The 17332-nt window shown below is 37.8% G+C and overlaps 2 protein-coding genes across 3 annotated transcripts; both read right to left on the reverse strand.

The window, feature by feature from the left end:
• Positions 1-65: 65 nt before the first annotated feature.
• On the reverse strand, positions 66-7986 carry LOC137734108 (uncharacterized). 2 transcript variants are annotated; one of them, XM_068473393.2, is made up of 13 exons: positions 7737-7986; positions 7290-7656; positions 5836-6013; positions 5709-5758; positions 4929-5021; positions 4755-4843; positions 4059-4137; positions 3875-3957; positions 3328-3406; positions 2479-3220; positions 1660-1731; positions 891-1518; positions 66-608 (listed from the first exon to the last, which is right to left on the reverse strand). In XM_068473393.2, the coding sequence occupies exons 1-13, from the start codon at positions 7766-7768 to the stop codon at positions 467-469; spliced, it is 2634 nt and encodes an 877-aa protein (XP_068329494.2). In that variant the 5' UTR covers positions 7769-7986; the 3' UTR covers positions 66-466. The 2 variants fall into 2 exon arrangements, with proteins under 2 accessions (XP_068329494.2, XP_068329493.2); XM_068473392.2 differs by having other exon boundaries at positions 7290-7842.
• Positions 7987-9585: 1599 nt separating this feature from the next.
• Positions 9586-13487, reverse strand: LOC137733372 (cation/H(+) antiporter 28-like). Its single transcript, XM_068472524.2, has 4 exons — positions 13169-13487; positions 11547-12551; positions 10727-11317; positions 9586-10408 (listed from the first exon to the last, which is right to left on the reverse strand). Exons 1-4 carry the CDS (start codon positions 13358-13360, stop codon positions 9794-9796), a joined length of 2403 nt encoding a protein of 800 aa, XP_068328625.2. The 5' UTR covers positions 13361-13487; the 3' UTR covers positions 9586-9793.
• Positions 13488-17332: the final 3845 nt, after the last annotated feature.

Raw genomic sequence — 17332 nt, forward strand, 5'->3', positions numbered from 1 at the left:
ATTTCAGTCATCAAAGTAATGCCGGAAGCATTCATACTTTCAAAGATGGTAAACACATCTGGACCGGTACGAAAACAACTTTTCATTCCTATCCTCTCTGTTACCGAGAGTTCTAAAATATCATAGTTCGAGGCTGAGTATTCGAATACATTTCAAGAAGGTAGCTTAGCTGTCTACACAACGACAAAAAAAGAGAAAAAGAAAAGAAAACCTGCCTACCTCAGAATTTACCCCGGTTCACCAGAACTAATTCTTCACGACCGATGAAACTGAACAGCCCCCGCACATACAATCCTCTCTCAAGTCTGAAAGAATGTGAGCAAAGATACAAGCCAATGGATATGCTACAACATGTTATCTCTACCACCTTTTCAGAGGCAGACAACTTCCCTTTCATCTTAATCTGGAAGAAAGCCTCCGGATGAGATTAACACAAACATCAAGTTGTGTGTACTACGTACAGCCCTCATGTTCTTGGCCTCTTATGCTTTTGAGATACAAATCGAACCCCTTGCTTCCCAAGTTCTAGAGATTTGACTTTGCCATCATCTAAAGTTACAGATAATGTTGACATGCCTTCGATAACATTGCTAACCACTCCCTTATGCCTGTACGAAACAAGGGAAAAAGGAAAGAAATCAGCTCAAACGATAACATCAAAAGTCTCCCCTTAAAGTATCACTTGAAACTGACAACCTCATCTTCATGGGAAACAATCATTTAGCAGAAAACATGAACGACAATCGACTTAATGACTAAATTGCTGGCATTAAATAGTTTACAACTCAAGAAGTCCTTTTATATGTTAGTATGAACTGTAATATTTTGTTTTATCTTATTTAGGGTCCTATGAGACTTAGTAATGCACTATACAGAAACAACAAACTCACCATGAATTGTCAGATAGCTGCTGAACTTCAACTCGCTTTCCGATTGCATCTCTGCCCAATTTTTTCAATATCCAGTTAACATCCATCTCATCCATTACATTATCCTGAACTGATTGTGTCTTGTCATCATTCTCACCAAATGATGTCTTCTCCATAAACGGTGATGGTCTCTTTCTTTTTGACCGCTGGCCCTTGACGTAACTTTTTTCTTCCTCATGATGAGAAGAATTCTGATTTTCAATATTAGGCTTCTTGAGCTTAAACTTCAATGACGGAGGTTTGGCATCTTTTGACGAAGAATGTGACATGGGTGTCTGAGCGTAATCATTGGTTTCAGTACGTATATTAGACCTGCCATGTGAATGCTTCCGGGAATATACCCTGTCATTTCTTAAAGTCGGGACTTCACCTACAGGCACAGCTGCAGTCGTGCCTCCTTCAATGCCTTTTCCAAACGAAACAGGTGTCTGCTCAGGTTGAATGGCTTCATATTCATCAGCCTTATCCCCTCTTGCAAATTTGGGGTTATGATCAGAAGCTCCGGACCTAACTTTTCCCAACTTTATAAGGTTTCCTTCTCTCCCAGAAACCTTTGGAACTTTCAAGGGGCTAGAATAATCACTTCTATCTGCACAATGTCATCACGAAGGTTTCAACTTTCAATGACACAACATAAGAAAACATCAAATTTTGACTGAAATACTAATCAATTGAAAAGAGATCGAACTTTTCCACCATACTAATGGGTTGCAACTTGCAATCCTTATACCTTTAGCATTAACCAAACCATCATGTCTATCCACCATAACAGGTGCTCTCTGCTGGCTGGCATCTTCACCGGCTGCCCATCAAGAGAAACACAAGTCATATATCTACATATACATACAATACACACAAAATATATTGGTTTCTTTCAAGAATTTTCCACTAGCCTATTTCTCTTTATTAATTAAAGTAACCTGGCCACATCCACCATAAGCAGCTACTTCTCTTATTGGTTTTCGGCCCTCAATATATATATATATTTTTTTTTTAATAAGAAACGATGGTTTTTTTCCTTTTGGCCCTCAAAATTGAAGTGACATTCTAAATAATATTGCAAGTGGAGAGAGAACAAGAAAGAAAAAAATCTGTATGTCTGACATACATTTTGTCAATGTCAACCTAAATGTCTCTGGGTTTTCAGTTGTCTATGTAGGAAACAAAGGTTTATGCCCCAAATTTCCATCATCTCAGCAACACATTGCCAAGACATTAACAAGGAAGACAGATCTACCGTCAACCCCTATATCATTATTTGTGGGTTTAAAAACCCAAATTGACAACCAACACGACCCTTCTGAACACTGAATGAGAGATTGTGAAGGGGGTAGCAATGGGCGGATTTGATAAATGCTGGTTGTAGGTGGCTGTGGGAACATTCATTGGTATTCCTCTCAAATTCAAGCCTTAGTTGGGCTAAAAGCAGTAATCTATTATTACCTAATGTTCAATGATGGTACCATACGTAAGCCTAACTCTTTTTCTAATGGCAATGCTAAAAGTAAGAATATAATAAGCCAAGTAACAGGTCATATAGAAGGCATACCATTGGAAGTCAACAAATCTTGCTCTCTTTGACAGGTTGAAGCATCAGATGTTGGAGATTTGGGCAAATTTATCTTCCGTGCACCAAAATTTATCACTAACTTCTTCCCTTTAACAGGCTTTGACTTGCCAGCATGCTTTCCAGTATCCTCTCCACTATCCAGACCATGAGACTTACCCTTGATACAAACGACTTTGGAAGCCCTATCTTCATCGCTCGCCATCACCTCATCAACAAACTTGTGCTTCAAAACACCTGGCTCATTGACAGAGCAAATCTCTTCGGTGTGGCCAATACTTCCAGCTATAGGCGAAGAATATAAATCTAGTTCTGTATTTTTGTAGGGCCGCATCTCATTATTCTTGTCATAGCCCAAGCTAGATCCAAAGGACTGAGGATCATCATGTCCTCCAGACCTCTGAATCACTTCAGTTTTACCAACAAAGAACTCCTGGTATTCCTCTTTCTTAGCAGACACTTTATTTGAAGATTTTTTCCCACTGTCCTTGGTCTTTTTTTGTGACTTATCAACTAACCCTTTGAGAGATAATTTCAACGGACGCCCATACTCATTCTTTATTAATTGAGGGCCATTTTCTTCATCATCGGAATAGGGTGAAATAGAAAATATTTCTTCTTGAGTTGGCAACCCAGCAGCAGCCCTCAAGCTAAAAATTAAATCTTGCTCCGCTTCATCTTTTCTCCTCCAAAGCTCTACCACAGCATCCTCATTATTCTTGACCTGTAAAAGAAATCCAAAGTAAGAAGTAATGAAAGCTGAAAATTAAGAAAAACAAAAATTAAAGCCAAAAGGAGGGGAGCACAGAATACTATCTTATTTGAGCAAACCTGGTAGCATTCTCCACGACATGTAGCACATTTGTACTCGAGATTTCCATCTAACTGATACAGCTGATATCTCTCATCACTGAAAAAATAAAGAATCCTTTTGGAAATAAGCAATCCCATAGAGATACTAAAAAAAAAAAAAAAAAAAAAAAAAAAACAATTCAGCAATTATAACGTCACAAGATACAGTCGGATCATTTAGAATACATCAATATAAGATAAGTAGGTTTACGAAGATTAAACTCACTATACATGAGAGTGGTTATTTGAATTGATTTAACTGCTAGCCAAACAGCCCAGACCATAAAGGCTAATGAAACACATTTGAGAGAGTCAAAAGACGAGGGGGGAAATAGAAGTGTTTCCTCCAAATGTGTTACATTAGTCTTTGCTACAACACTAGTTCTATTAGGGAAACATTTTGCCACCAAACATTCGGGCCCAAAGTTCCATAGTACAAAATTACTCACTTTGGGACCAAGAAAAAGTAAAGGCAGGCCGCAGGATAATACAGCAAAACTAGTATGGGTCTATAAAAGTAATGAACCTGATTCCATCACAATGACAATGCACCCAACGCTGGCAAAGATCACAGCAAACCATTGGTGTTGATTCTGAATCTCTATAAACCTATAAAATAAGATCACAAATATGTCATGAGAAAAATCATGCAAGTTAATAAAACAAAAGTATCTCAGATAAATCAACCCTTATAGAAGCAAATTAAATACCTTCAAACACACAGGACAATAGTTCCCCTTCACAAATAATCTTCCACATGCATCACAGCAAGTGTATCCAAGAAACCATCTGTCAATGTAACAAGAAAGGAGTGAGTCCACCAGTACATGCTACGTAAAAGTACAAACTAAAATGCAAATAAATAGTCAAACAAATAATAACTTTGGTACATTAAAAAAAAAAGAAAAAGAAAAAGAAAAAAGAAGTAAACTGAGCCTATCAGAGTTCTGCTTGATGGTATAGAATTTGAATGACTAGTTTAGATAAAAGCTATTTAAAGAGGGAGGGAAAATATGAAATGCATAAATAAATACAAAATACAAACATACTAAATTACACAGCAAAACTCATAGCAAAACGAAAACTTTAATTTAAATGGCTTTCATTGCAGAAGAAAAAGACACAAAATGCTACATAATTAGAAATAAGATGTCACAAACTACATACAGAAGTATAAAAGGGTCTAAACTACGTACAAAAGTATAAAATAATTTAGAGAGATCCAAAATAGGGTGCTGGTAAGCCAAATTATCAGAAAGATAATATTAAATTCTAACATGGTGCCTAACAAACATTTTATGTTACTACAATGTTTCAAAATTACAGAAGTAAAATAACAGTCATCTTATCACTTCCGTTGATAGAAGAAAATAAAACTCACAGTATACAATATTGATAATTAATACCTCACACTTAAGCCATTTCCGGGGACTTTTGACCCACAGCTGTGACACCGTGTATGTTTCGGGCACACATAAGGTCCAGGAGAAACATTCTGCGCCATGAATTACAAAAGTAAGCATATTTTGAATATTTAGTTGGCCAGTATACAACTCAGGACTAAGCAGTACACACCCTACCTTGTGTGAAGGATGTTGGCAGTAACAATGGTAGGCGCCATCACACCTTTTACAGAACATAAGCTTGTTTGGATCTCCAGTTCTTCGGCACACCTGAAGAAAGGAACAAAAAGATACAGTCACACCACTTAGTATGAAGATTCCATTAATAAGCACAGTTTATTACCATCATAAGGCCAAAACCCCTACAGACAATCTTAGTCCTTATGAAAGTTATTTGATGTCAATAACAAGTGTAGGTATCTTGTTGAAAATGGTAGTGGTATCCTACATTGTTATATTCAGTGGAAAGCAGAAAATTGTTACCTAGGCTAATTTTATTTGTCATTTTATCAGGAGTTAAATTGCCCTGTATACATAGGCTACTCCTGCTGTAATGGGTCTTCCTTTTTGCAAATGGTTTAATAAGAATACAAGAAAAAAAAGTCTCACTTCTTTTCCTCATGTTCCAGTTATTTCTTTTCTTTCAATCCTTCAAATTATTTTATTTTTCTCTCGATTCACATCAAGATTTCCGCACAGGTTTTACAATTATCCAATTTGACTCCTTTTCTGGGCAAGTAATACATGTGGGTTCTATAAGCCATTTAATATTGACCAAAAGAAAGAAACAAAAGAGAAAAGGCGACTGGGGTTGCATTAGAGAACAGAAACATATAAAAATTGTCGAGCAAGAAAAATGGACCCTTTAAATTCTTTTTAAGGAAATATGGAGGATTTGGACTTTCACGCATGAATAGAAACAACAACATTGGACGAATATTGCAAATCACCCATTACCTCACAAATTCGGCACAGGGGGCATGTCCATGAACTCCAATGAAATAGATCTATAAAGAAGTCCAATTAATTTTATTATGCAAAATCTGTAGCCTCGGGAGAAAAAAAAAAGAGAAGAGTGACACACCTCTGTGTTGAGACCAAACCTTTACGCAGTTCCTGTGGTACTTCTTGCCACAAGTTTTGCATGGAAGCATTTTTCTTGCTCTCTCACTTCCTTCATTTTCACCACAAAAGCATATCCGGCACATAACATTCACATTGGACTGAGCCTGCTCTTCACCCACAACGCCTCTTGAGGTGTCCTGTTAAAAGGAAAAATAACTGATATTTTCAAAAACAACAAATATAGAAAGAACATAAATATATAGCGGGAAAAATAACAATGAGTTCAACACCCCAAAAAAGTCAAAGTATTACAACTGCAAACATATGTATTCGACATTCAGCAAAACTGCAAAGTCATAATGGCACGTGTCCCAAAAAAACCAAACACAAAAAATGGTGCAGGTAATGGGAGCCATGGGCTGCTCAAAATACTATGATGGAATATTCAATTCCGGTCCCTACTAGGTCCGCTGAATATGAAGTCTTTTTTGGTGACATGATAGTAAAGGTTATGCCATGAGAAGATAAACTCTCCTTGTGCGTTATCATAAGAAGCTACTTCGCAGCATTTCTTTCCATCCGATCCTAAAACATCCGCCCTTTTGAAGGGCTTTTTCTTTATCTCTCTTAATTTCTCATCTGTCAGTCCTACTGTTAATGCCCTCTGTAAGATCTTCTGAATCCACCTATTTTCTTCTATACCCTAGAGGAGGTGAGCATTACAGAAATTTTAAACGTGATGAAAATTTTGTACTGAAGGAATACCAATTTCTGGTTTAGAATCAGATATGAGACCTAACAAAAATAAAAAATAGAAAATAAGAAAGGATGTTTAGGTGCTGGCCATGCAGTTCTTACTTTGTCCGCTCCTCTTACACGGGGTCTGCATAAGACAAGTTAACGAAGCTTTTCAGGTTGGACCCGCTTACCCAATTCCCTCGTAGAATAAGAACCAGCGTTACCAAACGTGGATATACTGCTTATTCAAGACAATCCCAGCTAAGTCCAGGTATAAAGGTGTACCAAACAAGCCCTGAGTGCGGTCTGTAACGCCTCAAGAATCCACCTATTTTCTTCTAACAGATTTTGTGTTTTCAAGCAAAATATATCCGTATCTTCGCATCAATGCCGTTCAAACTTAGCAAATATAGAAATATACATATGCAGTAATAAATGGAAACTACAACTTAGGAAAACTCCCAATTATTAAATAATCAATTCCTCTTATTCCGGGGCATGGCAAAGCGGAAACTTTAACTCAAGAGCGACCTCAAAATGTCAGTGTGAAGCAGTATTAGCCAAAAACTCGTCAGCATTAAGCAATTGCAATTCATTTTACAACTAAATACTCTAAATTCACGTAACACGGATTCGATACAAACATTCATACAATAATAACCCCAAAAACTAGCTCCTACACATACACTTGAAACAATTCAAACAATCAAAAGCAGTGAATTTCAAGAACCTCACCGACAAATAACCAGACTCGAATCGCCGAGCAAAGTCCTCAGCCGCCACCATATCCGCAGCAGCCTTGCGCTGGAGCGCGGCACGTTTGGCCTGGGAGGACGCCGCGGCGGCGGACTCATCGTCAACAACGGCAGCGGCGTAACCATCTCCGACGGCAGAAGACATAACCGGCTGGGGAAGCGGCGGAGGCGGCGGGGCGACCTTCGGAACGGCGACATGGACCGTTTTGCCATCGTCGCGAGCCCTAATTCCGGACGGATCGATGAGAAAGTCGTGAACTCGAAGCACGTCTTCGAGGAACGAGGCCTTGGCATTCCCGGTGGCGAGGGTTCGCGGAAACCCTAACGCACAGTCGCAGATTCGCCGGCTGAGATAAACAACGACGAGTTTTAGTGAGAGAAAGAGACGAGAGGGAAAAAACATAGAGAGAGCGAGAGTGTTTGGTACCATGTAATTGGGCAGGCGACATGAAATGCCATATTGCGCTGAGAGGAAAGATTTAGTCTTTAGATTTGAAAAAATTATGGGTTGAGGGATCGCCCTCCTTCCCTCGCCCTCCCAACCCAAAATTTTTACTTTGGAATATTAAAATTAAATTTGTTTTATAAAAATTTAATTCAAATTTTAAATTAGAAATTTTAGATGGGGGTGACTGTGTATGTGGGTAATAGTACGATGACGAAGATTGTCGACAGTCGACCGAGCGAGCTAGAGATGACAGAGATGGAGACTAGGGGGAGAAGGAGAGAGAGGATTTGGGTTTATATGGTAATTGGGGCCGAGAGTCTCGTACGTGTCGAATTGCTTTTGGCTTTCATACATTCTTTAGTTAAAATTGAGAATTCTGGAGATCTCGTAATCAGAATAATTATTATATATCGTGCGATTAAAAATTATTTTAAATTTTTAAAATTTAAAATTAAATAGAAATAGTACATAACAAAAACTAATCGCACGATGTATAATGAACGGTTCCGATCACTGGATCTTCAGGATTCTCAAAAAAAGAATCTGACAATGATCCTTTTCCGTCAAACCTTGACGGTGTAACAACTGCGGATCCCACTCTTTTGCTGACATGGCGGTTAATCACGTGCCACATAAGAAAAAATATTTTAAAATATAATTTTTTTAAAAGATAACGTTTATACGTCTAAAAAACGTGATCTTTTGGACAATGTTTGCTCTTACAATTTGTGTGAAGGGGATCTACAAATATTACCTTGTGGATACAATAAAACCCGAATATAATATGTTGTTCGACAATGTTATGCACTACCAAAGTTGAACTAAACACAAGAAGAGATAGACTGGTTGTAACCTTGCACAGTGCACTATTTTGCGCCTTCATCCGTTCCAGAATATTTTATTTTGAAAAACTTCCAACAATATTGTGCAAAGGTATTGGTGGATTGTCTTCATTCGAACTAGGCTCACAACAAGATTTGGAGGATATTTCCTACCTTGGAGGAAATCAGAATGTTTCTTTGAATAAAATGTTTCAATTGATCAAAAAATAAAACATAATGCTAGACTAGTTTCCATAAGAAAAATACGAAAATCATAGAGAAGGATTCGATTTTGGAACTTCTTCCACATTGTATTTAGGTAGCACACTGTTTAAATTGTATTGACGCCAAAAGTTGGTTCAACGAGATAGAGATCATAGAACAGTAATGGCACACAAGAAACCATGGATTTACGTTACATTGGTCACCCACCTCGAGTTGAGCTTCCCATTTAAGCTTGGTTTGGTACTAAGGTGATTCTGAAAAAAATTAGTATAAAAAAAAGCTGGGAGCATTTTTGTGTTTGGTAAACATTCAGCTTCAGTTTTTTTTTACAGTTTTGGGTGAAAAAAAAATCCAAAAACAAGAAGCTATAAAACCCAGCTTTGAAAAACCATCTTTTTTTCATATCTGTTTTATATAAAAGTTTACCAAACACTATAATATTGCATTTTTTTTCAAAAGCACTTTTACAAAAAAGTTTACCAAACACTCTCCTACTTTATTTCACATCTGCTTATTCTTACAGGACAGCAGAAACAACTTTTTTTTTAAAGCACGGCAATACCAAACCAGCCTTCAGTCCAAGGGTCTTTGTTTCGGGTCTTCAATATTTTACAGTGAGAGGATTTCATGAAACTGATCATATATTCCCTAGGAATCGGTATAACATATGACTTATGGGCACCTTTACGGGGACAAAGATTTGCGCACTGTCCTGGTTAACCGGCATTGCCCAAGCGCGGTGTTGGAAATTGTAGAAAAAAAGAAACTTAACTGTAGCGGTCTTCAGACACAACTGCGTTTGTTGATTTACAGTTTACACTACCTCAGTAATTTCTAACCTCATTTTTCCTGCCTTGACTTTTCTTTTTTTTCACATGGCTCCTCCTAAGTTTCTATACAAACTACGATTTTTCACAAACCATCTGTGGTAAATCCTTGCTACAATTTGTATCTAAAATTCTAAGCTATCTTTTGCTATGTTTGACACATTTACATGATCGAAAAATCATCTTCAAGCCCATCTAGTTGTCCTTTTAGAGTGTTTTCTTGGATGATCAAGACTGAGGTTCTGACCGAGAAATCAGAGCCCGAAAGGACATCCCCGATTGGCCCCAACTCCGGACATTGCTGCCAGTCATTCATCCCAAATGTCAGAACCGAATTCACCCTTTCCCCTCGTCCCACTATAATGAGCGCGTACTGCCCGTCCAGTTCCCTCAAGGTAGAATAGGTCTCCGCAGAATTGGCCATATGCTTCTCAACATAAGCAACTTGTCCACATGCTATACGTCTCTCGTAGAAGCTTGCGAAACACTCATCGTCAAGCTTCATTTCCTCTTCTTGCTCAGAACGGCTGACAGTGTAATTTCCAGGTCTGACTGTGGCCTCTGAGCTAGCATCTACCAAGAATCTTATGACTGTGAGCTTTACACCTGCATGTCGTGCTACGCGACCAGCATAGGCAAGTGCTTCTCTATCGTCTTTGCCACCAATGAAGATGACTGCCACGCTAACAGAATGATCTTGTGTTCTTGGTAGTTTTTCAATCAGTCCAAGACCTCTGTCTACAAGAATCCCAACGGAGCACGGAGCATTCTTGAGGATCTGTTAATACCAAAGTATATCATTAAATGATAAATAAGAAGTATGCTAAAACAGATAAGTTTATAGAAATGTGGAAGAACTTGGAAAATTGAACAGATATTAACTCCTTTACTTTGTGTTTAGCATGTTACTAATTAAATTGTCTAATTCTTTGAGATAGAAACCAAAAGCCCTAATATAACCTAGAGCCTAGAGGCTTTATCAGTGAATGTGTCAAGCAAATGCTTCCAAATATGATCACGGTGCTTGAATTCGTTAACCTTTTCTTGTATAATTTGTAGGTGTTTGAAAAATATTCAATTTTCTGATATACATTACCTTACGGTTCACATATCTGAAAGCAGAATTTCCGTTATCCAAGGTTCCATCTGCGTGTTGAACCTTGTGGAATGGCAAGATGATGAGGCCTACCATTGAGTCCTCTGCCAAAATGCAAATATCCTGGGGCATGCCACTGAAAGTCGAAAGTGCAAGCAATCTTCTAAGTGTGATACCATCTCCACTCTCCGCTACATATGCTTGAACTGCAGAAGTGACTTGATCTCTCATGTCTTTCACTCTTGTGTGAGTCACAGTCATGGTGTCCGCCCCTTCTTCTTTTACCAGTGTGGCTGCAATTTCGTCTGTGAGTTCTATCATGTCTGTTACATATACCACAATACCAGGGTCAGCTGTCCCTCTAGATATCTCAATGAAGTTTATCATAGTTTGAACATTTTGAGGCCCATGAAGGCATAGTAATATGCGGAGTTCGCTTGAAGGGTCAAGCAACTGAAGTGACATTCGATGAGTAGGTGCCCGTTTCCTTGCACGCTTGATGATTTGTGCCACAACTGATGGGGCGTGCACAACCGTGAAAAATATAGCTATTACCATCACAGTGCTGGTTGAAGTAGATGTTTTCCCAGCCTGCATGCAATATCAGAAGAGCAAAACGCAACAAGATCAGCGTGGTTCACATAATATGACCAATGGTGACGAATCACTCGTAAGTTCTCTGATTCCGTAAGGAGGAAAAATAGCATGTGCTTAATTAAACAGTATCATTAATAACTTTAGGAGTAAAAATGCCTCAGAGAAAATTGAGAGGGAAGAAGAAAGCAGGTGAGAAAAATAAATAGAGACGTGAGAGACTAACTTGTTTTGCAGCAATGGCCAAGTATATGTGAAAATGGCCTTTGGTGGTGAGAAGAAGCCCGAGTGCAATAGATTCCGGCCAGTGAAACCCCAACAGCTTTCCGCAGAGGACAGTTCCAGCAACTTTTCCTACTGTTGCTATACCAAAAAGTACAAATAACCTTGCCCATGTCCCGAACTGGCCGGGTTGAAATTCCTTGAACGCAGCTTCATAACCCATCCAGAAGAAAAAAATGGGATAGTAAATGGTAGATAACAAGTAGTTGATCTTGCCGATCACCCATTTCGATACTCTCCCCCCCTTTGGTAAAAAGGTTCCTGCCATAAATGCACTCAAGGCCGGATTGTATCCATAAATTGGTGAGCAGGAAATGATCAAGGCCATGAAAGCAAGAGCAAGCACTAGATGTGAACCTTTGATGGGTTTGCCTTCGGGGTTTTCGTTGTTGACCCAGTTCATGAAGATTGGTGAAACATAGCCTGCAAAAAGGGTCTGGATCACCAATGCAGAACCCATCTCAATGGATCTTCGGACGCGTTTTGAAGTCTCTACAACTTTCCCTCCAGAATCAACTGGCCAAAAGACATAGCCAATGGAGAGGAGAAGGGTGGATACAAAATCAGCGTGCATTCCTGCAGAAATGACTAGCTGGCCTATGTCCGACTTGCCTATTTTGAGACTCGTTATGAGACGTGTCAGTACAGGAGAGGCGGTGCTAGAGAGAACGGTGGAGAGGGAGAGAGTGAAGTCAACCTTGAAACCGCCATCTGTAAACTGCAGAAATGGTGTTATAGCGCAGGCTAGGATGAATGTAGAGAGCATACCACCATAGGCCACTTTAGCATCCTTGGTTGGTTCTTTAAAGAGTACATATGGATCCATTTCTATGCCTAACACAAACATATAGCAGATCATGCCAAAATCAACTATAAAATTCAACGTTTTCCTGGCTGAATCCGTTACTAGGTTGCGTATGAACCCTAAGTTTCCGATCAGCAGTCCTATCTGCATACCATAAGAGAGAGCAAGAATTTAATCATAATAATAGTGGCAAGTGAGTAGAACCAAAGAGAAACACCACGCAAGGTAGCGAAAGATGGTACTTTCGTGTTTTAACGAAAGGTGCAGTTTCTTTTCTGCATTCAGATTAACTATACATTAAACTGCTACTCTTCAATGCAGCATTTAGATTACAAACAAATAAAGAACGTGAGAGCCGCCACAAGGCATACACGATTACGCAATAAGCCTCACTAGAATAAGGCAGCAAGTTTTTATTTGATCAAATATTACAACAAAATGCTTGATCCCATCTGCTATTCACACTCGTATGCACTCACAATGGCCCTTTGAAAATGCTTCTGCTCATAAGTGGCTTTGCTAGAAGCGCTTTTATTAGAAGCACATGAAATTTTAAAATACTCATATAAGGATTACATAATGACAAACAGGGAATGCGAATAACATTTCCCGTTATGAAAAAAAATTGATTGCCAACTTTTGGAATGAAAAATGAAGAGGAAAACCAAAACAAAATTATGAGAACAAAACAAAAAACAAAGATGAATACATGGATGGAGAGAGAGAGAGAGAGAGAGAGAGAGAGAGAGAGAGAGACTTACAACGGTGTCGGAGGTAATGCGAGGCTGAGAATATGGCTTTAACAAGAAGTGGGAAACATTGCAGAGAGCATACATTAAGAAGAAACCCAGTGCATATTTTGCTAATTTTCCAAAAAGCTCTTTTAACTTGAGAGTGCATGGTCCAACAATTGAAATTTTTTGAGAAGTACGTAACTTTTCCTTGCTGCCCATTTTTTTCTTCTCTTGCTTTTCCTCTCAATCTTTTGTGTTTTTGTTTGCAATTGCAAGAAAATTTTTTGTTTTGTTTTGTTGGGCTGGAAGTTTGCAAACGAGCACCAATGGCACGGTTAATTCTCTCTCCAGCTTGGCCAGGATGAATTAGTGGTTCTGATTAATTGCTTGTTGCTTTGTTTGAGGAGAAATTGAAGGAGAACGGCTAGGAGAGAGAGCCATTTACAATGGTAGGCAGGCATTCTTTCATAAAACAAAAATTTGAAAGAAAAAAAAAAACAACAGTAGAAATTCTACAACTTTGCAATAAAAAATACAAAGAATATTTTTGCTCACTACTTTGTTTATATCGTTAGATGAGTTTTTATTTAGAAATCTACGTAGATAGACAAAAATCTCAAAATTTAAACTAATCCAACATTTATAAATATGATGGTGACTGGTGACCATTACCATCCCTTAAGGGTGATGAGCAAAATGCGCGCAAAATACAACCATATGGGAATTGGTTCGTAATACTAATAATTAATTGCAATAAAATTCACATTAATTAATTTATTTATTAATTTCTTATGAATGAATCAAAAGTATTAGAGATGCAATGCAACTAGATCCAAGGCTAGAAAACATTGCAAATATTTGTACTAGGATCTTGACCTAATTGATTAAAAAATAAGAAGAGTGCTAGCTGCTATATTTACCCACCTATCTTACTTTTTCATCCACCTCTTAACTAAAATACATAGGCTGTTAGGCACAATATCAACCCATGAAACTACACATGCAATGTACCATAATGTTAGAGTCTTTGGGATATTTCAGGCAAAACCTCTTCAGAAGTGGTATATAAATATAATATGGGAAATTTTATTTAAACTCATGTAACCTATTTCTACACCCAACTTACTCATTGCATCCATTTGATTTTTAACTAAACTATTAATATCTCTTTAAACCCAAATTTATTACCTATTATACCCCCATAAACCCAATTCAATATGTAGATTTTTCTTTTCACCCATTTGATTTTTAACTATATTTACTCTGTCTGGAAACGGACACTGAAAATTGGGGTGTTAATTCAACCATGGCTGACAACAAGACTGACACTTTTATACACTTTTATACTAACAATTGGGGTGTGAATTTAGCCATTGCAGGCAGCTACAGAAAAAAGAAAAACAGCACAAAAGATGGAAAGGACGAAAGAGAAGGTGGTGGTGGTGGTGGTGGTAGAGACGGATCACTGCATGTGAATTGGGAAGAAGCATTGAATTGGAGCAGGAGCTATGCAGGTGCAGGGACTCCTCCTTCGAATCGATTTCAACATGGCTTCTAATATTAATTGAAACACTTTCTTTTTTTTTTCTTTTTGTTGAGCGAGTGATAATCTAAAGCATTATTCTTAGGGTCTCTGCCTTGACACGCCACCTAGAACGGACAAATAGAAAGAGAGAGACTTAACAAGAAGACAAATGGGGTCATGAGAAAGAGGAAGGAGATGAGTGAGCTTTTTTTGGTATTTTTCTATAGGGGGACTGGGACAGCTTTTGAGCTCATCGACACCCTCAACAACTTTGGCTCCGAGATGAAATTAAAATGTTGTTGTAACTTGTGGGAGGATTTCAACATAGAAATCTGAGTGTGTAATCCACACCAAAAGTCTGAAAAGGGTAACTAGAAAAAGGGATTGTGGGACAAGAAGTTAGATTTGAACTGAAAGTTCCAACCCAGATTTGAACTGAAAGTTCCAACCCCTTTTTAACGTTTCGTGTTTGTTTTCCATCTTGTTTCTGGCTGCAACTTCCCTCACCAAAATCCATTACATTTCTTGTCTGTTCAACTGTACCCTTCCAAACTCCAAAGCATAATCCAGATCACTGATCCCCGATCCCCGCCATTAACATATATCAAATGGAACTATATATATATACACGCATGTGTGATCAATTGGTTGCATGTATTCGAAGAAACATTAATCATGTTTATTGATATTTCCCCAATCTTGTAAATTATTAATTGTTTTTCTTAAGAGAAAGTGCTGCCATCTACATTTTTTTGTTAATATGTCATCTACACAATAAATGTTTGGGTTTATTGATAAATATGAGTTTTATTGTTAATTTCATTTTGTACTTAATAGTAATTATACAATAAGATAAAATAAAAAATTAACATTTAAAATTTAAGTTAGGTGTAGAAAAAGATTAAATGGGTTTAAATAAAATTTCTCATATAATATCGCCATATGATCGACTCTCTACGTCGTTATGGCCGTGGAGGAGCACATCTCGTCCTTACAGGCTCCATAATCTCTTGTTAGGCAGGCATTGGTGGAAAAATAATTTCCATTAGGAGCCCAGATCTTGGCATTTGTTGTCTGATCCACAGCATGAAATAATAGCTCCTTTGTACTACCAAATATACACACACACACACACAGCAAACTTAACTTCCCATCCAAACTCATGTTTTTTTGTAAATCTCCATAAGACGGGCAAAAAGAGGGGAGAGAGGTCAGGGTTAGGGTTAGGGTTTTCCGCAACAGAGTGTTGATTGGAGGGAGAACTGACAAAACACAGTCCAATGAGTTTTTCTAAATATAAAAATTAGAAAAATCTTAAAATTCAATCAGCGCATGCATGAGTGACCGATTTCCAAGACGCTAGTATTTCAATATATGCCTAATTGGATAAAATGTCCTGTAATCGGTAAATAGCCCATGTGGGAAAATATTAGGATTTAAGGCCTTGTGACGTAGTTCGTTAATAAATTTAGTTTAAAAATTATTTTTCCGTTAAATACAAGTTTAAAAAAGTACTTTAATGTGCAACATGAGGGTTGAAATCCTTTTTTTTTTTTTACCATGGGGCTATCTTCCGATTCCCTTACCCCGTGCACATTAAAGTACATTTTTACCCTTGTATTTAACAGAAAAATAATTTTTAAACTAAATTTACTTACAGACTACACCACGAGAATTTAGATCTTAATTTTTTTACCACGAGACTATCTTTCGATTATCGTATCATCACAAAGATCATTTATGTGATTAGGCCTTCAATATATCATGATGTTTCAAAATTCTTCTTTCTTGTAATATCCTTAAGGAAGGCTTTTAGTCTAGTCAGCGTAGGAAAGCAAGTAGGAGTCACAATCCGTATGAGTAGGGTTCACCAACGCATATGGGTTCAATCTCTATTAAGAAGTAGGTACAAATAGATGGTAACAATAATATTTTGAATCCCCACAGACAACGGTGGCATCACGGCTCCAAGCCAAACCTCTTTCTCCTTTCTACCATAAAAGAATGTATACATTATTTCTCCTTTCTTCCAATACCGTCCATCCCACCCTCAAATACAATCCTCCCGACCCTCCTTTTTTGAGCACATGCATATTTTTCTACTAAATGGAGGGAGAGTTCGGCTAAGTCACACAGTGGCAGTCTAATTTGGTATCGAATTCAGCATCCACGATATTCGAACCTAAGACCTCTCGCTTCCAAGTGAAAAGAAATATCACCCAACCGTAGTACTGAGTGGCCCCGACCCTCCTTTTAGAGCAACCATAATTTCATTACTTCAAAACGTCAATAAAATACATAATTAAGAGCCATATAGAAGAAGAAGTTGGCTCACAAAAAACCTCATACAGCAAAACAAATACAAAGACGGACCCGATTTCTCTCAATAGGATAGAAAATTATTTATTTAGCTTGAACGCGTGAAGAATTGAAAATAATCTAACAATTATAGCCCGACATTTGTATACTTTACTTCCTAAACATGTTGGTATTAAAATGAAGTAATTAATCCCACGTTAAAATTTCCACAATAATGCTAAAGAGATTTTTTCAAAAGTGAGACTTTTTATAGACTTGTTGTCACCTCATATTTTTTGCATTATGTTTTATAATGTTGAGACATAAATTGACGTTACATTATAAGGTGCCAAAAAGTTCATGGAGAG

This window comes from Pyrus communis, chromosome 7 (genome assembly GCF_041283825.1).
Source record: "Pyrus communis isolate YQ-2024b chromosome 7, ASM4128382v1, whole genome shotgun sequence".
In the NCBI taxonomy this organism is placed as follows: domain Eukaryota; kingdom Viridiplantae; phylum Streptophyta; class Magnoliopsida; order Rosales; family Rosaceae; genus Pyrus; species Pyrus communis.

Excerpts from the sequence above, each read along its gene's own strand:
- LOC137734108 (XM_068473392.2), bottom strand. The coding sequence starts at position 7,739 with ATGGTACCAAACACTCTCGCTCTCTCTATGTTTTTTCCCTCTCGTCTC. Across the intron at positions 6,014-7,289 it reads TCGAGTCTGGTTATTTGTCG|GACACCTCAAGAGGCGTTGT; the intron begins GTGAGGTTCTTG and ends TCCTTTTAACAG. Across the intron at positions 1,519-1,659 it reads TGGTTTGGTTAATGCTAAAG|ATAGAAGTGATTATTCTAGC; the intron begins GTATAAGGATTG and ends GACATTGTGCAG.
- LOC137733372 (XM_068472524.2), bottom strand. The coding sequence starts at position 13,360 with ATGGGCAGCAAGGAAAAGTTACGTACTTCTCAAAAAATTTCAATTGTT. Across the intron at positions 11,318-11,546 it reads TGGCCATTGCTGCAAAACAA|GCTGGGAAAACATCTACTTC; the intron begins GTTAGTCTCTCA and ends TATTGCATGCAG. Across the intron at positions 10,409-10,726 it reads TCAGATATGTGAACCGTAAG|ATCCTCAAGAATGCTCCGTG; the intron begins GTAATGTATATC and ends TGGTATTAACAG.